Source organism: Ambystoma mexicanum, chromosome 1q, assembly GCF_040938575.1.
Source record: "Ambystoma mexicanum isolate Mex_15411 chromosome 1q, UKY_AmexF1_1, whole genome shotgun sequence".
Taxonomy (NCBI): domain Eukaryota; kingdom Metazoa; phylum Chordata; class Amphibia; order Caudata; family Ambystomatidae; genus Ambystoma; species Ambystoma mexicanum.
In genome coordinates this window covers 791,148,275-791,173,177 of record NC_090922.1, presented here as the reverse complement: position 1 = coordinate 791,173,177, position 24,903 = coordinate 791,148,275, and the positions used below count along the sequence as shown (strand labels likewise).

At 45.6% G+C, this 24,903-nt stretch overlaps 1 protein-coding gene across 4 annotated transcripts in view; it reads left to right on the top strand.

Annotated features, from left to right (window-relative positions):
• Positions 1-24,903, top strand: part of TPR (translocated promoter region, nuclear basket protein) — a 2,097,972-nt gene that overhangs the window by 678,261 nt on the left and 1,394,808 nt on the right. For all 4 annotated transcript variants that reach the window (XM_069641376.1, XM_069641377.1, XM_069641375.1 and 1 more), the window contains exon 22: positions 13,887-14,038. In XM_069641376.1, the coding sequence (XP_069497477.1) occupies positions 13,887-14,038 (152 nt within the window). The remainder of the gene's footprint in view (positions 1-13,886; positions 14,039-24,903) is intronic.

Below are 24,903 nucleotides of genomic sequence, written 5' to 3'. Positions count from 1 at the left end.
AAATGACCAAGTTCACTGTAAACCAAGAGGGTAGTTCCTTCCGCTTGAAAGGTTCAGAATTCTTAGGGAAATGGTTCCCTTCCCAAAGTTCCTTTTCACACACACGACACTTCAGGATCCCAAGGGCAGAAGTCACAAATTAGGCATGACTCATCCGTATGGGTCACCTTGTGTACTCCCCTGCCAGGCCTTTTGTACAGCTCTTCAGCATTTAACTTGCAGTTCTTCACAAATGCTTTGCTCTGCCTGGTGTGTACTCTGCTGCTGGGAAATTTTTTCCCCTATTGTCCCTGAAACAGTGTTTGCCCAAAGTGTGCTTGTTAGATTAGGTTTGTTTCCTTTATTAGTCACTGTTGCCTTTACTTTGCTCTTGTAAATATGGATTCAGTAATCAGTTTGTGGTGCAGTTCATAAGTACTTCATGTTCTTCATACTTATTTCTGAGATTCTCGTGTCCCTTGTTCAATGCGGCCTACACTTTGAAGCACCTCTTTAACCTGTTCTCTTTTCCTGGGCTTACCGGGTGCTGGAAATTCTGTACACGCGTCTTCGTTCGTGTTTCCTTCACTCTGCTGGCTTAGCGTGCGTCGCATTAGCCACTGTGCTTTCTCTATGCCTCTTGCACCTGAGCGTGGCTCTTGCTGCTTAGCGCTAATCTGTGGTGGCTTCTCTGCACTCCACATTCCTTCAGTGGTCTCTTGTCTCTTGTTTGCAGCTTCCCGTGGCGTGCTCCTGCTTGGAGTTCTGACCGGAGAGGTGCATTGCGGTCAGCTTCTGATCCTGCAGTTCAAGTCATTGGATGTGTCGAATTTAAAGTTCCAGGCCTGTCAGAGAAATCTCCAAAGACTAGACCGTGGTTTGCCTTGCTGGTGGTAGTCATCTTTATTGCTCCAGCCCTCTTCCCAGTTTGTATACATTATTCCCTAGGTCATGTGGGGAATATTTGAAGTAGACTTGACAAGGGGTTGGGGGGGAGACTATTACAATAGGCCGTCCCAATGATGCCATATTCTGCTGGGAATTGCCTCCCCCATTCATTCATGTGATCCTCCCACATACAGCTGCTTCCAGGTTTCTTGGTCAGGTAGTAGCTGCTGTCTCATGGTCAAATGGGAAGAGGCTATCCCAGGGAAGGAGTGATGACATTGTCAGATTCATCACACCTCCCAAACGTTTGTCCTGCAAGACTGCTCTGTTGGTTGCCATCACCTCCACCAGACATGTGGGGGAAATCCAGGATCTCTTGCACCCCTCCCTATCTGACTTTTCACAAATCTAAAGCGGTCGTTTGCATTAACCTGACTTTTATGCCCAATGTTTGGCACCTCGTCTTCGCCTGCAAATGCTTCTTGCAATCTGGTAGTTGTAGGAGCCCAGAAATTCTATGTTGCCCGCATGAAGTCTTCACAAATCTTCAACCGTTTGTGGCTTTTGGTCTGGTGGGCATGGGCAACTCGGTCTCCATTGCTCGTTGGCTGTCCGCCTGCATTTCCTTCTGTCAATTGGCCAGCTGGTCTCTTCCAGGTAGACCTAGGGCCCATTCCACCTGTGCGGTTACGGCCACAACCACTTTCTTCTCAGGTGTTCCCCTGCTGGACACTGGGGGGGGGGGGGGGGTTGTTGACCTGCCATGTGGAGATGTGTACCTACTTTCACAAGGGTTTACTGTGTCGACAGATTTCACAGGAGTCGAGAGTTGGCCAGGCAATGCTGCGTGTCTTGTTGAGGTGCCTTGTTGAGGTGAGTATTACCTTCAGTTGAGATTTACCTCTTCCTGTTGTTGGTAGTGTGTATGCTGTTTTGTAATCTATTTAAACAGTGTTTGAATCTATGAAAGATCCGTTGCTGGAGAAGGAATAAAGTACTTACTCGTAACTCCTGTTATCCAGCATTGTTCTTTCATAGTTTCAAATACGGCCTTCTTGCCTATTCCTCTTATGGCTCTTCTTGGCTCATATGTCATTTGGCTGGCTGGCAGTATGACCCAAAATCACCCTAATAGAGTAATAAAGTGACAGTTTTTTAAATGTAAACATAAACTGCTTTACTATTACCGAGGATTCACAACTTGACTGGGAATGTTGAAACCGCATGTGAATCTCTGAAAGATAATGCTAGAGAACAGGAGTTACAGGCCAGTAATGTATTCCTGATTGAGTGTTGCTTCTGCTGCAATTGCATTCTGTTTCCAAAAGTTATGTTTTAGTGTTAGTGGAATCCACAAAATAAAATGTGTGTATATGTAGTTTGATAGTTGTCTGATGCCGACCTAGGATTTTTAATTGCTTAGTGTATCTCAAAGGCCTAATAAAGAATTCTATATGGTAGCCCGAGATGACTTGCACCCCTCTGTCGTCAGCCTTACTGCTGTTCTACGCAACTTCGACTGGTTTTGACTAGACATCAGTGTATTTCCATAGCAGGTTTGCCTCTCGGAATTCATGTTTAAGGTTGATTCTGAAAATCCTTAAGGGGCAATTTTTGTACCTCCCTTTTTAGTACCTCCCTGTGATCAACCCTTTTATTTTTTTTAGTTTGTATTCTGCCCATCTGTTAACAATTTCAAAGGTTACAGAGTAATATGTAGGGTTTGCATTCGATGCTTTGTATTCAAGGGAATCAATGGATACCATATTTAGTCAATCATCCCTTTCTTTGAAGATGGGGTGGTGGGGGAAATGTACCTTGTAAAACTAAATGTTCCAATGCATGTCTTTATGGGCTTTAAACCAGAACAGGTCACGTTAAAGTAATTGTACCAGAGGTTCTAAAGCAGCTGCCAGGCTGCTCTTTTATAAAAGCATAAGTTCAGCACACTTTGCAAACTTAATGGGCGCTAGGCTTTGATTTTCATTTTTCCTTAATAGAGGACTTTGTGAGGTACAGCATTAAATGGGTGTTGCCCTTTGCATCCTGTATAGACAAATGTCTCCTCTCTGAAATCCTCGGATGAAGACCTGCTTAAGTCAAGAAAATAAAAGCAATCGTCATCTAGGGTGTCTGAACAATTTATTTATTAGGTTTTTATAATGCACCTATAGCGCAAAAGGTGTTTGAAGGCACAAGATGGATTAACTACCTTTAGTAATCAGACAGATGTCACTGGTGGATTACTTCCCCAAAAATAAACCTTAAAGAGAATTGAGTGACTCCTTTTCCTATTGGCTGTGCTTCTGGTAGAGCATCCCTTCACAATGAAAACAATTTGGACAATTTATAACATTACAATTTGGTATTTTGATTTAGCTGTATGCCATTGTAGGCTATAACCGATACCATTAAAAAAAGCTTTGAGCAAGAGATGAGAACCAGTTGCACATTGTTTAAACTGTTCAAATCTCTACACTTCCAATGACATGCCTATTCGCTTTAACCATATGGTCAGCACCATCTTGAGGGTGGCATTAAGTGCCCTCTCTGCAATACATGTTTTTGTATGGCAAAAACAAAGCTAAACTGTCTTCTGCAAAGATTGCATTGCGTGTCTGCTGTTAGATGGCATTTGTATAGTGCCCAAAGTGCTGTGTGGTGAATGCCTTTGGAGGACCGAAGTATGAAAATTGAATGGAGGATTTTATAATGCATGTGCATTTTAGCCAGCACGAATGTATGTAACAGGGGGGTGTAAGACCCTGCTAGGAACCCAAGGAGTTCTGGCTAGTGGATGGGTGCTGTGATAGACTGTCAGGAGAGTAGGCTGGTCAAGAAGACTGATTGTGCCCAACTGAACTGCATTTTATTTTTGTGGTGCTCTGCTACATTTGAATTAGAGGTGCTGTGCGTTCTGAAGCGGAGTAGTTCATTATTGCTGATGTTTGTGTGGGTGGCCGTGCTGACGCGGATATGGCTAGTTCCATTGAGATGTAGTGCTTTACTTACCGGAGAACCAAGGTTGATATCTAGTTTGGATGAGGGTATGCAGATCGTATCTCATGGATTGACTGGAATCCTTCCAGTGCGGACTAGGTACTGTCTTGTTGTCTGAAGTGACTCATTAGCGCCCAACCTACCTGTTTGGGGGTGTTCACCTAGGAGGTGAACTAGCTCTGTCAAGGTACAGAAGGGAAGAGCCAGGTCTTCAGTGCCTTCCAAAAAGCAGGATGATCCTATGTGCAGTGTATGCTTAATGGGATCGCGTGCCAGATGGTGGGATCATGGATGGAGAAAGATCCCCCTATTCTGGTCAATTTTGTGATTGGGATCTTGATTCAACCTACTGTAGCCCATTGTGCCATCTCGCTTTTTGCCCATTGTGCCATTTTGATTCATCCCATTGTGCCATTCTGATTTTAGCCTAATGTAGCGTACTCACATGCTGCCTGCTAGAGGGTGCAGCAATTTAGAATAAGCCACCTCTGACATTACTACATCATGAGCAGCATAGCCCGTCGCCTCTTAACCTACATATGGCTACTAATCATTACCTACCAGACAGCTGTTAGTAGCCGCCCCTTAGCGCTCAAGTGAGCTCTATACACAACCAACATACTTCTAGCCATTCCTACCATTATGGAATATGCTGATCTGGGTTCCCCTAGCGGGCCTCGAAGTAACCCTTGTAGCCTACTCCTCAAACGCCAGACTCGGAGCTAGACTTACTAGACTCCACGAACCCCTGACCAGAACCCTACCTCCAGTTAACAAAAGATCTAATAACAAGAAAGTAAATATTACTTACTCTAATACCCGGAGTCCTCCAACCATTCCTACCAAAATAACTTTCCCAACCTACCGTAGTGCCCACTTCCCCCCTCAAAGGAGGACTAATAAATGCCAGATCCCTGACAGCACATGCCACGGATATTTGCGACCTGATGATGGTCGACAAACTGGACTTTCTTGCTATAACAGACCCTTATTGTCTTTAGCAATCCCGGATGGATATACCATACTGAAACAGGACAGAACTAATATGGCGTGGCGACGGCATTGCTATCATCGCTAAAACTATTCTAGCCATGAGAACTACGCCTACCATAGCCTTAGATTCATGTGAAGCGATTACCATGAAACTTCCACCAGTTAACTCCAAGACACTAACCATCCGCCTCATCTACAGTCCACCTGGCCCTATAGGGACATTCGAGGAGGATTTCTCAACAACCTCAAATTGTCCTCACAAATACTTGTTTTAGGAGATTTTAATCTGTTATAATGACTCCCTAGACAAAAATGCCTCCACCATTGCCAATATTCTCTCTGATCTGAGATTAAATCAAAAAATTCTCGAACCCACTCATATCAATGGGAGAACCCCTGACTGGCTTGCAGATTACAATTGCACTGCCAACATCAAATCCATTGACCCGCAACCCTGGACAGACCACTTTCTCCTGTCCTTTGAGTTATCTACCTCAGACCACTCCTGGCAGTACCCACCTTGGCCCTGCCATGTCCAACAAGAAATAAAAAAGCATCACCATGGATAGTGATTCCTGTGATACTACCCACTCGCAACCAATTGGAGGATCATTTAGACCCTGAAACGCTTGTCAATGAATATAACAAAATCATGTTAACTACCCTCGACAACATCCCCCCTCTAAAACTTAGACCGAGCAAACCTAAATCCCATTTAAATAAATTGTTCACCCCCGAACTAAAGTATCTACGGCAATTTAAGAGGGCCTGCCAAACAGCATGGAGTCTAACCCCTTCAGAAGACCACAAAAACAAACTAATGGAAATGTCCTCCAAATACAAAGAGGAAAACCACCTAGCCAAGCAAACTTCATATAATGAGCGCATATCTAATGCTAACTCGAACATGAGGGAACTGTTTACCATCCTCAAGGAACCAGTCACCTACCCCCATTCCGGACACATGCTCCAAAGATAAAACATGGTGCTCAAATATTCAACAAGCCCTAGCTAACAAAATAACCATGCTCCAAAAGAAAATAGCTTTAAAATAAGCCCCTCTCGCTCAAAGCTCCCTGAAGAACAATCTGAATACTGACCTCCCTTCAAAGAAACAAGACTTAACTGCACGTTTCATGTTCTCAAAAACTTCTATCCTTGAGGTGGAGAAAGTCATCCTCTCAAGCCATCTAACTGCCAGAGTGACCTCTGCCCCGCTCAGCTTATAAAAGATGCTGCCAGAGATCTCTCCCCATTTATCCCGAAACAAATTAATGCCTCCTTTGCATCAGGTACCGTGCTGACCAATCAAACAATCCTGGGTATTACCTCTGCTCAATAAACAGACCTTGGACCCACTCATACCCACCAACTACCGCCCCATCACTACAGTACCCCTTCTGCTTAAAATCCTGGACAAGAAATACCTAGAAGAACATAAGCTCTTAGGAGCACGTCAGTCAGGTTTCCGACCCCAACATGGCACTGAGACTGCCCTCATTGACTTGAAGGCACAAATAGATGAACTTCGAGATGAGGGTAAAATGGCTCTTCTGCTGCTGGACATTTTCGGCTGCATTCAGCCTTGTGGATCACAGGGTCCTTTGCAGCCACCTAGATTCAGCCGCACACTTCTCCAAAGAGGCCATATCTTGGATTGAGTCATTCTTCAGCGACACGACTGAGGGTGTTCTCACCGTCGGCTGCGGCTGACCCAATACCCATCCTTTGTAGAGTTCCTCGGGGATCTTCAGTTTCCCCTACCCTATACAACATATTTACTAAGCCCCTTTTTGATGATCTGGACTTCCTTGGGATCACCTACACCAACTATGCAGATACCCAGATTCTCCTCCCACTTTCCGGGGATTACAATAAGGATTTTCCTTGGTAAATAGGGTGTATATCATCCAGGCAGGCATGGATGGCAACCCATGGTCTATGCCTGAATGATGATAAAACGGAGCTTATCATGGGGACCCACTCTAACATTAAAAGATTAGGCCAAGCCTACACCTCATTTGAGATTGATGGTAACAACATCAAGGTGTCCAAAGAAGTGAAGACAATTGGCTTCTATCTGGACGCTTAAACACTTTCTCTCAAATAACAATTGCATTATTTTAGCAAGAGCCCTAATCTTGTCCAGGCTCGACTATTGCAATGCCCTTTACATTGGTGGCAATAAATCCATCATCCATAGAATTCAAATCCTACAAAATAATGCCTTGAGAGCAGCCCTTGGCGTCTCCAAAAGATCACATATTTCCAAGATTCGATGCCAAAACTGGCTGTATACCCAAAATAAAATCCTCCTAAAAGTAGCATGCCTTGTTCACAAAGCACTGAATAATGGTGCACCTAGCCATCTCAGACAGATTCCTTAAGAGAAGTTCCTTCCTGCCAGCTTGAGCACCCAACGCCAATAGCCTCATACCGAGATTCAGGTTGACTAAGGCTGGGGGAGGTAGCTTCCATGTCCGTGCGGCCCAATTATGGAACTCATTGCCTCACCTTCTACGGGAGGAGCAGCCCTTTTCGGAAGACGAAGCCGACCTCTATCCCCAGGCCGCACTCCAGGAGTCTGTGTCAGCGGACCGGTTAAGGGCTGTTCCCCGAGTCCCAACCTCCACACTCTAGAGGTGGGGACACTACCCCTGAACCTCGACATCAGATGTCGAAAGGCTCCGAAGGGGCGAATAAACAGGGTAAACGCACTTCCACCCACGGGGAGGGGGGAAAACAACTAAAGCATTCTGTACCTTCGTCCACACCTCAGAAGCAGTCAAGACAGGCAAAAACAGACGGAAAAGTCTCAGTCCTCTGTCATTTTAAAGATCCCTGCACAAACACATAGGTCCAGTCAGGCAAACTCTCCCAGGAAAGTCATTCCCAGCTCAAAGGAATGGTCTAGTGACGACATCGACAGTTATGTCTAGGATGTCGTCTTTGGCAGACTTCTATGCCAAGAATCCTGAACACTTCCTCTCATATACCCATGACAGGGCTTCACCCCCTGGTTCTAGGGACCCGATACCCCCAAGTAAGAAGTCCCGGGTTGGAGCACCAACACTGTCTTCGGACCCTTTCTGTGTACAGCCTTACTCTCAATATGAGGATCCACCCTTTATTGAGGATCCTGATTTGGGCATGTTGGTAGACCAATCTTGGACGGGCTACTATGGGGATGATGAGGTTCAAGAGGAGGAAGAGGACGACCCAGAAACCTACAGGGTAGATTCCCCAGTAGACCAAGATCCCCCGGTTACCGACTCACCGGTCGACAACCAACCTCTCCTGAATGAAGTTCTGTCCAGAGCAGCAGAACGCTTGCACATTGACACCCAGGGAGCACAGGAAGAGAGGGACTTTGCTGAAGAATTAGTGGGAGAAAGGAGACCTGTTGCCCAGGCCATCCCTATCCTTAAGTCGATACAAAGGAGGATAGACCCTTCCCTTGTAAATCCCAACCTCACCAGGGCGGTAAACCCCAGTATAGAGACATTTTTCAGGGCAGCCCAATCATACCCGCTGTACATAAGGGGGCAACTGAAACCGGACTCCCTGGTAGTTACGAACACATGAAAGAGGGCGGGAATACCCCTGTCATCGTCCGTAGCTGCTCCTGACAAGGAGAGCAAGAAGATTTATGGCTTGGGTAGGAAAGTAGCCTCCGCGTCCGCCTACCAGGCTAGGATCACCAACTCCACCACCCTACTGGCGAGTTACAACTGCCACCAGTGGGAGGAAGTCGCGGCACTCATAGACTCCGCCCCAGAACCCTTAAAAAGCCAATTGGCACGGGTTGCGTCGGAGGGAAGAGCAGTGTCCGGTTGCATCTTAAAAGCAACCTTTGATGCCGCGAATAACGCCGGCAGATTGATAGCAGAAAGCACTGTTTTCAAAATACATGCTTGGTTACGCCAATCTGGGTTCAAACCCGAAACACAAGCATCATTGATAGACAAACCGGTGGAGACAGATCTACTGTTTGGGAAGGCGGTAGAGGACGCCCTGAAAAATGCCAAGGATGAGTACGAGACTCTCAAATCCTTAGGCCAATTAACCAACAAACCCCCAAATCGGAGGTAATGGCAATTTTCGGCACCCACGCGGACAGAATTCCCAGAGAGGAACAAACTATTCCCAGGGACAGGGTACACCATGGAACAACCACCACCACCAGCAGTCTACCCAGAGTTATGGCAGGGGTAATAAGAGAGGACGTGGTAAGGGAAGAGGCAGCCCCAGTAGAGGCGGCGGCACGCCTCCACCAAAAGTGACGTTCCGTTCAGGGTCCCTTCTCGCGCATCCCCAGTAGGGGGACGCATTGCTAACTTCACCAAAGTGTGGGAAGGAATTACATCAGACAGATGGGTGCTGTCCGCAGGATACTGCATAGAATGGTTAGAGCGTCCCCGAGACCATCCGCCACGTCAAAAAGTACTCATTAGACCACCAGAAGATCCTCCTCGAAGAGATCGCCAATTTTCTAGCAAAGGACGTGATAGAACTCGTCCCGGGACACCAGGTAAACAAGGGTATTTATTCAACTTACTTCCTTGTGCCAAAAAAGGATTTGACAATGCGCCCAGTATTGGACTTGCGGCCTGCAAACAAGTATGTCAAGCCCCAAAAATTTCGCATGACTACTCTCCAAGAGGTAATCCCCCTCCTAAAAAAGGATTACATGGCAACATTGGACATGAAAGATGCTTATTTTCATATTTCCATGTTCCCAGCGCACAAAAGATACTTGTGCTTGAAGTTGGACAGTCAGCACTACCAGTTCAAGGTACTGCCCTTCTGGATAGCCTCGGCTCCAAGGGTATTCACGAAGGTACTGGTGGTGGCGGCGGCACATCTACGCAGGGAGGCAATCCCAGTGTACCCTTATCTGGATGACTGGCTCATCACGGGGGAGACCCCAGTAATTTGCAGAACCAACATTCAAAGAACAATCGACCTCCTCTTTGAATTGGGTTTCTCCATAAAAGAGAAAAAGTCAAGTCTTGTGCCAAGCACCTCCAAACAGTTCCTAGGAGCTGTCCTAAACACACAAGGGGTTGGCCTTTCCATCAGAGGAAAGAATTCGGAATATACTGCTGCGAATTCCGCAATATCAGGCCGGTCGTCAGATAACGGTATGCAAAGCAATGCTTTTGCTGGGCATGATGGTGTCGTGCATTTACCTGGTCCTCAACGCGCACCTGCGTCCCATGCAAGAATGGTTGGTGAAACAGTGGTCACAGGCAAGTGGTCAGTGGGACGATCTAGTGGTCGTTTCGCCAACACTTGTACAAAGTCTTCAATGTTGGACAAGAGAAAATCTGTCCAAGGGGAATCCCTTTTACGATCCCGAAATACAGCCGGTAGTCACAACGGACACATGCCTGTCGGGGTGGGGAGCTCACCATCTCCACCACACAGCTCACGGTCTCTGGTCTCACTCAGTGGCCAAGAATCATACCAACCTGCTAGAGCTTCTGGCAGTTTTCAGAGCGCTTCAAGCATTCGAGCCCTACCTGTTGAACCGGTCAGTGCAGATCCGGACGGACAGCACTAAAGCCATGTTTTACCTGAACAAGCAAGGAGGGACTCGTTCGCCAAATCTGTCCAAGCTTGCCCAGAAAATTTGGATATGGGCACTCAGACGGAACATCTTCCTGTCATCTCAACATGTTCCAGGGGATCTCAATTCTCTGGCGGACGCTTTGAGCAGAGATCGCCTCCCAGAGGAACACGAATGGTGTCTACACAGAGAAATCGTAGAAGATATATTCTCTCAGTGGGGTTTCCCTACTATAGACCTATTCGCCACAAGCGAAAACAGACAGTGCCCAGGATTCGCATCCAGGTTCCCCCAACCAGAGTCACAGGGGAACGCCCTGTGGATGAACTGGTCAGGGATGTTTGCGTACGCTTTTCCAACAACACCTCATCAGGAAGGTGGTCAACAAGAACAGAGAATCGATGACTATCGTCCTGGTTGCTCCCATGTGGGCGAGACAACTGTGGTTCCCACACTTACGCAGACTAGCGGTGTGCGAACCCGTCAAACTCCCGGGCTGGTACAACCTACTGTCCCAGCACCAGGGTCAGAGTGCATCCTCAACCCAACTCATTGAACCTGGCAGCATAGCTCCTGAGGTCATAGTTTGGACATCTCAATTTGCCGCAGAGATGTATGGACATCCTAAAAGTCTAGGAAGCCAAACACGAGGCACTGCTACTTTGACAAATGGAGAAGATCCGTTATCTGGTGCCAGAATAAGCAAATCAACCCTGTTGATTACACTCCTTCCATAATTGTCACATACATGCTGGACGCACGGTTGGTTTTTAACTCGCTAAAGGTACACCTGGCAGCTCTGTCAGCATACACCACCTCCCATTCCAAGGTGTCGTGGTGGAAAGTACCAGTGGTTAAAGCCTTCATGGAAGGAGTAAAGAGACTTCACCCTCCAATTTCAAACCCACCACCATGATGGGACCTTAACGTGGTGCTAGCTAAACTCATGGGCCCCCCTTTCGAGCCCATGCATAAAAGCAGTCTCAAACACCGGACTTATAAGACAGCCTTCTTAGTAGCTATTACATTGATAAGAAGGGTCAGTGAAATTCGGGCTCTTGTCAGTGCAGGATCCTTTCTTTACAGTTCATAAAGATAAACTGGTTTTACGTACACATCCTAGGTTCTGACCTAAGTTTATTTCTAAATTCCACGTGAACCAGTCTATCGAGCTTCCGGCTTTCTTCCAAGACCCACAAAGCTCGGCTGAGGTGAAACTACACACCCTAGATGTGCGTAGGGCGGTCCTATACTATGTAAACAAAACCAGACCGCTAAGGAAAACAGACCAACTGTTTGTCTCCGTAGCTACAGTCAAAGAGGGGGATCGCGTCTCTAAAGGTGCCATCTCTAAGTGGATTGTTAAATGTATCCAGCTGTGTTACTCCCTTTCTGACAAAACACCAAGAGCCCACTCTACAAGAGGCATTGGGCCACTCTGGCTTTCATTGCAAATGTACCCCTTGACACCAATTGCAAAGCAGCTACTTGGAGCTCTATTCACACCTTTACTCAGCACTACTGCATTGACACCCATTCCAAGACAGATACTCACGTGGGACAAGCGTTTCTAAGACATTTATTTGCTCATGACCCTTCTCACATCCCACCTTCTTTTAACACTGCTTGCTAATCTATGCACAGCATGTGATCTAAGCAGATTCCACAAGCCTCAGAAGAGATGCATTACTCACCGTAATCTTATTTCTGATGCTTGTATCTGCTTAGATTCACATGCGACCCGCCCTTCCTCCCCTCTGAGAGAAGGTGCATGGATGCTTGTAGTCTTATCTATCTGCTTGGATTATCTGTACTCGCGCTACTCCTCATGCTACCTCATGTCAGAAAAAATACAATCTGAGGGTCCTAGACACGTGAGGAATAATGGGTATAGTGGACGTCACACTAGGGATAGTATTACTGACACGCCCTGTGTCGACGCCCATTTTCGAGTTTCGAAAAACAAACTGTAATACTCCGCAGCTTCCACTAGATGTCGGCCTATGCACAGCATGTGAATCTAAGTAGATACAAGCATCAGAAATGCGATTACGGTGAGGAATCTTATCATATATATATATCATACTCACCTGTAAATAGCCTGTACATATTTTGCTCTGTGTGTACCTCGTTTCTATTGTCTACATCCTGTATATATTTTGCTCTGTATGTATCCCGTAACCTTGTAACCTAAGCCTTGCATATTCTGCACTGCTTCACCCGGCTACCCTTGGGTTTAGTGCGCATTATAAGTGAATAGAACAAATGAGCTGTGCCTGATATCAGGGTTCTGGTAGGCATGTAGGGCGTGCGCCTATGCTGTAGATATTCTGGTCCTGAGTTGTGCAGAGCATGATTGGTGATGCACATTGCCTTGAAGGCGGATCGTCGCACGACTGTCAGCCAGTGAAGGACAGAGAGGGTGGGGTGTTGTGTTCTCTGGGACCTAGGGCAAGAAGGAACCTTTCTGGAGTGTTTTGAAACCCTTGGAGTTTTTAATTGTGATGCAGGGGTGCCCAGGTTTAGGGAGTTGACATAGTCTAGGTGTGAGACATATCACAAATGTTGATGACAAGACTTTTTTACCTGTGCAAGAGGTTACTTGAAAATGTCGTCTTTGGGCCACCTGAATCCTGAAAGATTTGTCATCCCAAGTGGTAAAGTTTCAAGAAATGGGGTCTTGGAATATCAACTTGAGGTGCCCTGGGCCCAAAATCTGAAATGTCGCCTGCCTGTGAAGGTAGTTTTTTTTTTTCCTCTTGCTCCGTTGCAATCGGGAAAGTCAAAGAATCCTTCACACATTGGCAGCACCACCATAGAAAATAACTTCTGTAGTAGTCGTTTTAGGTAAGTAATTGCTTTTACTATAACATATTCGCCCTTAGTTAACACGTGTTTCGGCACATACTGTGCCTTTTTCAATCAGGGCACCAGTGCTGACGCGCATAGACTGTTCAAAGACTTTGTAGGAGGAATTTAACCCGTGACGGGATGAGAGATCTAAATGATCCTAGCTAAAAGCAAACAAATGTCAATAATGCCCTGATTGAAAAAGGCACAGTACATGCCGAAACACATGTCTCAACTAAGGGTGCACATGTTATATTAAAAGCAATTATTTACCTAAAACAACTACTACAGAAGTTATTTTCTATGGTGGCGCTGCCAATATGTGAAGGATTCTTTGATTTTCCTCCCAAGTGGTAAATCAGCCTTTGCCCAGATAAAGCCAAGGATTGGCCTATTTCTGGACATAGTTTGTTTTACGAGTGGAGGTGGGGAAAGCCTCCAGTTCAGGGACTATTGCATGAGGCACAGCTTAGGACATCAGCCCTTGCTCCTTGCATCCTCAAAAGCAGTGTTTAACATATCCGTTCCATTTTTTAACTTTTAATTAATGTGGCAAAAGCTTACTATGGCAACACTTCAACTTTTTTTCTTGTTTACATTGCAGATGAGGCAAATGATGAATTGGCTGTTCGTCTACGACAAGCTGAAGAGCAAGCCAATGATCTAAAAGAAAGGCTAAAAACTGCCACCAGCAACGTTGAGCAGTACAAAGCAGTGGTAATTGGTCTTGAGGAATCTATCAACAAAGAGAAACAGGTAGAAAATATGTTAAACTATAAGGGCACTTGTCGTTTCCTGTTGACCAGAGTAGTCCTCTCCGGGACTCCATTTAGTACCTAATTAGTGCTTCAGAGCCTCTGTCCTCTGGGTGCAGTTTTTCCCCTGCGTCCCACATGGACCAAGTCTGTATTATGTACTTGGAAGGTTCATACTGCTGCCATACTTTGTAAGGCAATAATTGGTATAGTAACCCTGGGGGAGACTACACAACCCTTGTCCTTTTGGTAATGGGTAACCCACGTATTGGTATAGGTCTGTACTACACACATTGGTAGGATGACTGAGCAGCCAGACTTGCCTCAAGAGGGGTAAATTAGAGCTGTAGCAATGAAATCCACCAACACAAATAGCCAAGTAACACTTACACTCAAGGTTTGTAGTTAAGGTTTGTAGTTAAAATGGATTTTGGGTACACTACACGTCCTGTTGGGGATAGTGTTGGTCACACCCATGTTGTACCTTTTCGATCTTCAAAAGAAACATGCAATACTCTGGCGATTACCACTAGATGTCGGACTATATGCACAGCATGTGAATCTAATCAGAAATAAATGACATGCATTACTCACTGTAATAGCATTTAACGGTTGTTTTTAAAGGAGCATTCTTTAAAAAGGGCAAAATATACAGCAATCAAATACACTTCACAATTACTTGTTCAGAATTCACGCAGTAGATATTCTTTAGCGATGCTTCTTACACACGTCCTATACCCTGAAGTGACTTCAGTAACTAGGCATTTATCACTAGTAAATTCTGAGGTTGGTAGAAAGGTTGGAGGAAGGAAAAAGGTTTAACAGGTTCTCAAAGCACGTCTGCACTTTGAATCTTCCAATGAAGTATAGATAAAAACGTTGCCAAGCAATATTAGTTTAAAACCAATGCATCGCCTATGAGGGACAGTAAGAATCAATGTCCATGGAATAGAAGTCTGCAGGGAGCCAGGACAGCCAAAGTCATTTGGAGCAGAATTTATGGAGCTGAGGCTCTTCTTAGATAGCAAAATGGTGTACACAAAGTTAGTTTGTTGAAGAAAAATCAATGTAGGGTCACAAGCTGTTAAACTTGTGGAGGTTAGAGCTGAAGTCAACTGTAGCAAGGTAGCTACTGCAAGTCTCAACTGAGAATAGCAAAGCTAAACACCGAGATAAGTACCCCAAGTATGAACACGGTCTTTGGTTTGAAGAGTGTCCTGCTGGCTTCTGTCTGGTTAAAGTGATGCAAATCCTGGGTTCCTGGCCCTCAGTCATGTGGACAAGAGGGAGGGCATCTGGGGACTCCTGCGACAGCAATTCATAAGACGGCGGCAGCTATAGGCTCTTTTTGTAATAGCGGCACATTGCGGTTTCAGCACTTGGTAATCTGCACCACTGCAGATCTTGGATACCAGTTGGCCTGCCTTCACTCCTGGAGTTCTGCACTCTGGTGGGACTTGAGCTTCTGTCCTGCTTCTGGAGGGCCTTGGGGAGACTACTGGAGCTTCTGGCCGTATCAGACGTTGCACTAAACTACAGATTTCTCAACCCCTGACACTCTGTTCCTGCAGCAGCAAAGAAGGTACAGCAAGTCGGGGAATGTGGTCCAGTGGAGTTTGTCGCAGGGTTAGTTGGTCCCACCAAGCCAAGGGAGGAAGAAGTCCCTTCCGGAGCTTCTCTTGTCGATTAGAAAAAGGAGTTTCAGCACATCGGCAGGGCTTCACTGGGCAATTCAAAGGTCCAGGAGGATGCAGCAAGCTTTGTTCACGGTTTCTTCGGGTTGTTTATCCCAGTCGGCAATTGTCTTCAGTCCCAAAATACTCTCCCTTTATGCAGGTTTCTCCCATTCATGCATAGCCTAGCTCTCACTCAAAGAGCAGGCTGGCGGTCCTGAATGGCCAGCCAGCCAATCAGGACTGGGTGCATTCAGACATTCCTAAAAACAAAGTACAGGGGAATTTCGGGAACCTCCCTCAATACCTGCCCTCCCAGACACACTGGAGCCAGATGCGGGTTTCAGGCAAAACAGAAAAAGGGATCAAACCTGGCTTGGTGCGCAGAGTAAAGACCTCACAAACAGAAAATGGTGAAAAGACTGGGGCCATTTTGACAAAATGGTCACCCTTGGATACTATACTGCAGCTGAGCATTTAGGCTGCGGTAGAAAAGCACAATGGTCGGAAAACATAAATTGAACCACTGCCACCAGCCATTTAAAGTAGTGAGGGGTAACATACAAAATGTTACATGAGTAGGTAGGAAAAGGGGCTACTAAGTAACCCCCCCTAGCACTCCACATAAGATGGAGTGTGCTGGACCTTCAAAGAGAAAAGGTAAGTAAAGTCAGTTTTATTTTATTATTCTTGGGAACTGTAGTTCAACGGACAAAAGATATTTAAACCTTAAGAGAAATATAAAGGATATATGTGACACTGCACTGAAGTGTTGTGTGTCACCATACAAAAAGATGCCTATGCAGTTTGTCAGACTCCAAAAACAAAGGAAACCGATAATCCTCATTAGGTCAAAACACGAGTGAGAAAAAGGGCTCACTCACTCCAGGGTCAAAATTAAATCCTAAAGTCCAGCAAAAGAGCTGGGGGTCTCCAAGGTTGAAGGGAATTGGCAATGACATGAGAATTCTCCCTACCATCCATCTCTAGGCCTTTGCAACTGTGGTCAAACACTTCTGTGAAAGGGCCATTCAGATCACCCTACTGGGTGATTGCGGCTTCTCTCGCATCTTTAGGTTGCAAGCGCGCCTTTCCTCATTCTAGCCTACAACTGTGGGAAACATTGGGTTGATCCCACCTTTGAAAACTAAGCTTGTGACTTGAGCGTGTAATCTACTTTTCTGATACTTGTGAATCTGCTTAGAATCTCATGCTGTGCACCTAGTCCGACATCTAGTGGTAACCGGTGAGTATTGCATCTTTTTTTCCAAAATGGACGTGGGCGTGCCTGTAACACTAGTCCTACTGTGACATGTAGTGTACCCATGATACCTCACTCATCGAGGTAGCTTTAATGTGAGCTAGTGTTGCTCAATATTATCGCTTCTTTGACACCTTCAATCTGGTTGTCTTTTTACTGTTCAGTCTTAAGATTCTCTGGCTGGCGGTGGCATCTACATCCGTTCTTAGCCCTGCCCAGTAGGGATAGTGGGGTCCTTCTGACCTTACTCATTAGAGAATGTGTTTTCCTGCTTTTCCACTTTCTTCCCTTGTCTGGCTGCTGTTTTTCTACTGTAATGGAGTGAACTCAATTTAAATGTTGCCCCTCCTGTAATTGGAAATTTCCTTGGAAGGACACTCGTAAGGAGTGTAATAACTGCTTACCTCGTGACCACAAAGAGCAGCATTGCAAGACCTGTCGAAGACCCTTAAAGGATCACAAAGCAGCAGGTGGCCTATGCCATCCAGGCCAAATTCCATTCCCTTCCATTGGCGCCGTCACATCGGGTGAGGTATCTTCCAGCAGCCGCAGCTCCACTTTGGAGACCAAAGACATTGTGGCAGAGTCTACCGACTGTGCCGGTCTCCAGCCCCACTAGGCATGCTGAAAGCGCTGTTATGGGAAAATCACCCTCTGGTGACAGGGGCGGACAGGCTCGCACCACCAAGCTTAAGTTTTCCGTTAAACCACCCAATCCCATAAACAGTTACAAGTCCTAACATTAAAAGGATACAAGTCCATGATTCATCTACTTGCCTTCAAACAATCATGGCTGAGACATTAAGTACAGACTCGGTTGAGGAACGCGTCTCGTCTTTCTCCAACACCTTGACGATGTTGGAGAGAACAGCTCCTCTTCGACCAAGACTAGTTGGAGAACCATAGGCATCAAAAATGGTTCGCTCCATGTCTCATGTTAAAAAGCAAAAAGCACAAGTTGGAATCACGTTGGTTAAAACAACAATCTGATGAAAAGAAAAAGCCTTGGAAGGATGTAGAAAAAATATAAGTAAAATTGTACAAGCTAAAAAGCTATTAAAATCTAGAGAAGTTGGGCATCTAACTGCTCCCAAAAACTTTTTGAGACCCTCGGACTCCTTGAAAAGTCTAAGGCTCTTCAAACTTTTATTCCTGCGACCCAAGATTCTACAACTGTTCAAAATGCTTTTGAAGCTAAAATAGTAAACTCAAGAGAAAATCTAGAAAGTCTTGCATAACTTTGCCGATCCAAACAAACCTCAGCCTCCTGCGCTGAAGTCTGAAAACTATCCCGTCTTTTCTTTTTCCCCAATAAATGTACTTGACATGCAGGCATTGCTTACATTCATGCAAGCAACTTCCTGCCCTGAAAACAATTTGCCTCCCAAGTTCATTCCAGAACATAAAGATTTATTAGTTCAATTTTTTGACTAAATTTGTGAATACATAGTTTAGAGATGGCAGATTCCTTGCTCAATCAAAACATGATCTGTCACACAGTTGTTCAAGAAACCTAACTTAAAACCTCAGACTGACACGAATTGCAACTTTCTCAAGATCCTCATCAAACTTGCCTGTTTGCGTTTTCAAACATTTGCGGAATCCAATAACTTTCTCTAGACGATCAGGTTTTCCTCCTTGCTACAGCAGAGAGACAGCATCAGTAGACCTTCAACCACACATGCTGAAGATCGCATAGAAAGGAAAAGGGGATTACTGGATTTGTAAGCCTCCTTCGATTCGGTGGATCATGACCACTGCCTTCATTCCCTATGTTATCTAGGGCATTGTTCGGAAGAATTCGGACAGAAGACTGACTAGTCTTCCCCTCGAACGAGAGGGTCCGAAACATGCTGTTCCAGATCCCCCAACATGTAGCTGGTCGTCTGTTAACTGTAAGGAGTGCCATGCAGTTGTTGGGAATGATGACATCTGCATTTTCCTGGTTCCACATGCCTGTCTGTGCATGTGTCCTATGCAAGAGTGGCTCTCTAGCCAGTGGTGTGAAGCATGCTGTCAGTGGGACGATCTAGTGGTTGTCTCACAAGCCATCATTCTGTCAGTGCAGTGGTGGACAAAGAACATCCTTCTGCAGGGGAAATGTTTCACCACCTGTTGGAGTTTTCCTAAAGTCCACTTGGAGGTAAGACTCTAAACTATCCCTTGGTATAGAGGTCCCTAACTCTTAGTTTAAGTCTGTACTAACCAAAATATCTGGTAGAATGGCAGAACAGCCAGGCTTACTTTCGGAGGAGGATTTGATCTTGTAGGCAAGTACACTGAACCCAGTCAATACAATAGTGCAAAGAAGCGCATACATGCAGTTATAATAAAATATACATTTATTTTTATATACAGGTGGCAGTTAGACTAACCAAGACACGCAGGAATTATTCACAATACTTTTCATGGGTGACTGCTTCAGTGGTAGTTGCTTGTGCTTAAACTTGTTAAGAAAATGTCACGAATTACTGTTCTACCATATTAATTGTAGTGCCGTGCATTCGCATTTGTCACAGAGAAATCACATGACAAATTATGTAGGAAGGAAAAGGAGGGTTAATTACTTTAGCAATTACTCTGTAGCAACACTTATCAAGGCTCCTAATGCTTTGGTAGTTCAATCTCTACACACGTTGATCAAAGTCAGTGTAGGAGAGGAACAAATGTCTTATGCAGCAGCAGAAAAGGCAAAGATACTCTGGATACTTTTAGTAACTTAAGTAGAATACTTTACTAGATAATACAAGTAGGAGGGAACCTGCAAAGGACACCCTCATAGGACACAAGCTGGGAAGCCTGGGCCAGAGGTATGGGTGGACACCCAAATACCTTGTAACACACTACAGTCACACTGGAGCAACTATTCGGCTTGAGATGTTCTACCTTGAACCCCACAGTAACTTTGGAGCTGGATTCTTTCCTGTGCAGCAGTGATAGACTCCTGATTACTAGGTCTGGTGGTGAAAGGAAGGACTCTGAATGGGATGTCGTGGCAGCAGTCGCAAGAAAGTACCTTCAGCAAGGATTTCATCAGTCTCTCAAATCTGTCTGCAGGTTTGGCACCATTTTATCAGCTCCAACAAAGGACTGTTATCGCTCTCTTCCTCGTTTCTTCAGCCCTGAACTCTGGTGAGGAGTATGGATGAGTGGATCGTGCCTCTGGAGTTCCAACTCGTTCACACGAAGACTTTGCACTGCACATTGGTTGGAGGTCCCCCTGGTTGGAGGACCTCCAACTGTTATTCATTTTGCATCCCTGGAAGGTCACAGCCCCTCGGCGAGATGGCTCGATCTGCAGTTCGTCTTGGGGCTGTTTGATCCCAACAGCCAAAGAGAAGGAGTCCTCTTAGGAGCTCCTCTGTTGATGAGAAAACAGGGTCAGGACAGCAGTGGTTAGTTCAGTTGCTGGAATGGTCTGCAGGCCTTAAGTTGTCTGCAGCTTCGTAGCATCTGTTCCATTGGTCTACCTGCCTTCTGCCTCAGGAACCTCCCCTTTATTCGGATTGCCCATTCACTCACTCTCCAAGCAGTTTACACGAATGGCTGGGTGGCCGTCCATTCAAGATAGCTAGCTCCCCCAGTGGTAACTAGTTCCATACAGGCACTCTGACAGACAAAGGACAGGGTAGTGTTCCACACCTCCTCTCCTTCCTGCCTTCAGACACACTGGAGGATAGGCGGGGGGGGGGGGGACACCCTAGGGTTCCCACCAAAGGTAACACTCACACATACCCCCCCCCCCAGAACGGTAGGTCTAATAAAGGACAACCACACAAGAAATGGCGAAAAAAAGAATGGAGTCTCATGTTGGACCATGGGTGACGCTTTTGTCCGTAACTGAGACTGTATACAGTCTGCAGTAGAGAATGGCACAAATGTTGGTAGAACAAGTGCACTGCCACCACCCATAACTATAGGTTTGTCACTTTGACCAAAAAGTCACAGAAGAAGAGAGAAGGTGGCTACTAGGAATCCTTTCAGCACTCCACATAGGGGGGTGTGGTAATATCTCGTAGGTTAATTTTAGGAAGGATGCCAAGTATCCCTCTATTATTATGAATAATATAGTCAGAGTATTAAAGGAGAACCCGGCAGGTTCCCATCATCTGCACATATGATGCTGTGTGCTTCAAAAGCGTAACACAGATGCCTTTGAGAGATGGAGGATAGCAGATTCCATAGAATAAGGTAAAATACAAGAACAGAGTTCCTAAAAGGCAGAGCATATAAGAATGAATGAGGGGGAAAAAGGTTCCCCCTCATTCAGGAGAGAAGGAAAAAGGTCCAGAAGTCCAGCAAAATGTGCTGGAGGTTTTCACTAGGAGAGGGGATTAAGCATGACGATTATAAATCCACCCCCACAGTACAGGCTACTCGCCAAAGACTCATCCCTTTTGGTGTGGAAAGCTCACCTTCTCCACCAGATGGCGCGTGGCATGTGGTCACAATCTGTAGCAAACAAACCCATCAGTCTGTTACAGCTACTAGCCATATTCAAAGCCATGAAAGCTTTTCAGCAACTACTACAAGGGAAGACCATTCTATTCCTTACAGACAGCACCATGGCTGTTTTACATAAACAAGCAGAGAGGCACTCACTAGGGCTGGGAGACGCATTCTTGGCCTCGAGCCCAGGGACTGTATCTCTCCAGCCCTAAAATGGTTCCACTGGCTCCCGTTTGCTGCAATGATCAAATTAAAATCTCCCTGCATCATCCATAAGGCTGTCTGGGGCCAGGGACCAGGCTATCTACAATCTGCTGAACCCAAATACACTCTCTCCAGGTCTGTATGTTCCTACGGCTCCAACTGTGACGAGCACTTTTCTAAGCAGCGAGCTGGAGGCCGATTTCTTTCCTTGGCTGGCTCCCTCCTGCGGAACAGCCCCCCCCCCTCCCCGTCTTGGGCCGTATCTCAAATTCGGGAAGCGCCTCAAGACTTTCCTCTTCACCTCCTCCCCCCTCCCGTGCTAAACCCCTCAGTCACTTAGATTGGTGGCCTTGGCCCTTGTCTTCCTGGGTCTAACCCTTCCTGGCCCCCCCACCCAAATCACCTTCAGCCCCTCACAGTACTTGCCCTTGGGCACCCACTGACTTGCGTTCCCTCACAGGACTGCACTTTGTATCGGCAGATGACCATTCTTTACTATGTGACCTCTACCAGGCACTTTACCAGTTCCTGGCAACTTACTCCCTGTCACTTCCTCCTCTGGGGGAAATCTTAGCACTTGCCCCCAACCGCCCTCCCGCTGCCCGTCTCTCTGCACTTGCATGATCCGAATGCTCCCAAGGCCTAGTAGAACCACCTCTAACCTGTCCATTATTGTATTCTATTGCCTTTGTCCCATGTTCCCTCCCTTTTCCCTGTAGGCACTTTGAAACACAATTTCTTGCTGTATAAGTGTTGATGTTAAAGGATATTTGTACCGCGCACTATTACCACCGGAGCGGTCCCCTAGCACTGAATCACAAAGCATTCATGTATGTATCAAAGAAGTGGTTGATTGCAGCACCAAATTTGTAGTTTATGCAATTATCTGTCTGTTCCAAAGTGTACATCAGGAGCACTATTGGGGGACTCAGAATTCGGGAACACATGGCCACCATAGGGAGTCAAGTCTCAAGACTCCCTCTTGCAACGCATTGGCAGAATTCTCACCAGATGGCAGATGATAAGAGTATGAAAAGTGCCTTAATAAAAAAATAGGGCTCTCCAAAGTGTCAAAGCATTTGGCAATGGGCACTTGCAGGTTCGTCCTGTCACAACACGTTCCAGGGGAAAACAAACTTTTTGCGGACGTGCTCAGCAGAGACATTCAGCTACCCGTAGAGCACAAGTAGCGTTTACATACACGCACGCACGCACGCACGCACGCACGCACGCACGCACGCACGCACACATTTTGCACCATGTGTTTGTGTAGATTGGGCATCCAGACATCGGTCTCTTTGCAACACTGGAGAATGCACACTGCCCATACTATGCCTCCAGAAATCCCTTAAAGATGTCCAAGGGAAACAGTCTCTGGATCGCATGGTCATTGAGATTTGCTTACGACTCACACCCACCACAACTGCTCGCCTCAACACGATAATTCACAAGATGCACCAGGAACATGTTGCACTAATCCTAGTATTGATGTGGGCTTTTCAACCATGGTCCTCACATCTCATGAGAATTCACTTTACCCTCCGGTGAAACTGCTTTTCCCTTACAACATGCTATCCCAGAATCAGGGACAACACTGCACCCATGTCCTCAAACTCTCAATTTAGCAGCATGGCTCCTGAAGTCCAGGTTTGGGCATCTCCAACTGCCTCAAAGATGTATGGACAGTAAATGGAGACGGTTTTATGTGGTGTGGTACTCGTAACATCAACCCATCTCTGCTTACAGAGCAAGATTTCCTGGTGGAAAGTCCCAGTAATCAAACCTTTTATGGAAGGGGTGAAGACTTCACCCACCCATTTCTAATCCAACTCCTGGATGGGACTTGAATGTTGTCCTTCACTAAATGTCTTGGCCCTCCTTTTGCGCCAGTTCACAAAGCTAGTCTAAAAGACTGCTTTTTGGTGCCTATTATTTCAATAAGGAGAGTTGGTGAACGGCAGGCACTCAGTTCAAGACCCGTTTGTTACTATTCATAAGGACAATGATTTTGCACACACAGCCTAGTTTTGGACCTAAATTAATCTCCAAGTTCCATGTAAACCAGTCCGTTGAACTTCCATCTTTCTTTCAGAATCCTGTTAAGTCAGCTGAAAGAAGCCTATATACACCAGATGTTGGGAGAACAGTGATGTATTACATCACTAAGACAAAACCACTTTGAAAGACGGATCAATTCTTTGTCTCCATTGCCACTGGTAGAGAAGGGGACCCGGTCTCCAAGTCGGGTATTTCTAAATGGATAGTTAAATGTATCCAGATGTGTTACTCTGTCAAAGAGCATTACCTTTTATGTCTAGAGCACATTCTACTCTAGGCACATGGGCTACTATAGCCTTCCTTGCAAATATTCCTCTAGATGCTATTTGCAAAGTGCCTACTTGGAGTTATGTTCACACCTTTACACAATATTATTCCTTAGATACACATTATAAGAGTGTCTTAGGTGGGTCAGGCTGTTTTAAGAACTTTCCTGCTGTTTCTTCGCACTCCTACCACCATCTCCTGGTACTGATTTAGTCTATGCACAGCATGAGATTCGAAGCACATATACAAGCATCAGAAGACATGCATTACTCACCGTAGTCATATTTCGGGTGCTTGTTTCCGATTAGTTACACATGCGGCCACCTTTTCTCCCCTCTTGGGAGTTGAAGGAACATGGACATACTACTCCTTCTCTCAGCATACTCTTCAGGCTCCCTCAGCCGAACAAAAACCACCAGTGGGACCTAAATGCTTGAGGCATCATGGTACATTACATGTCACAGTAGGGATAGTGTTACAGACATGCCTAAATTGACGTCTTTTATCGATGTTAAAAACGATTAAATATTCTGCTATTACCACTATATGTCTGACTACATGCACAGCATGTGAATCTAAATATTAAAGTGGGGGATGACCCCTAAACTGGTACAGCTCTGGTGGGGGTCCATTATGTGTACAAAAAAAGATCCAAAGACTGTAGAATGAATTCAATTCTGAAATAATTTTCATTTGCATATTCATATATTGGTATCCAAAAGATATCCCAATTTAGTTACCCTTAAGGAACCCGAACATAAGCTAAAAAGTGAAAAAGACTGTTTGTCTTACAAATAAATCCTATGTTTTATTTGAATATGAAAGCTCAACTTTCTTCATAATCCAAATAGTGTATGGTCAAAGAAAAAAGGCTTTCAACACAATAACTTAAAAGGAAAAAGACTTAAGTATCAGGACTGAGAATCAAATGGACAATCCTAATAAAGTGTATAC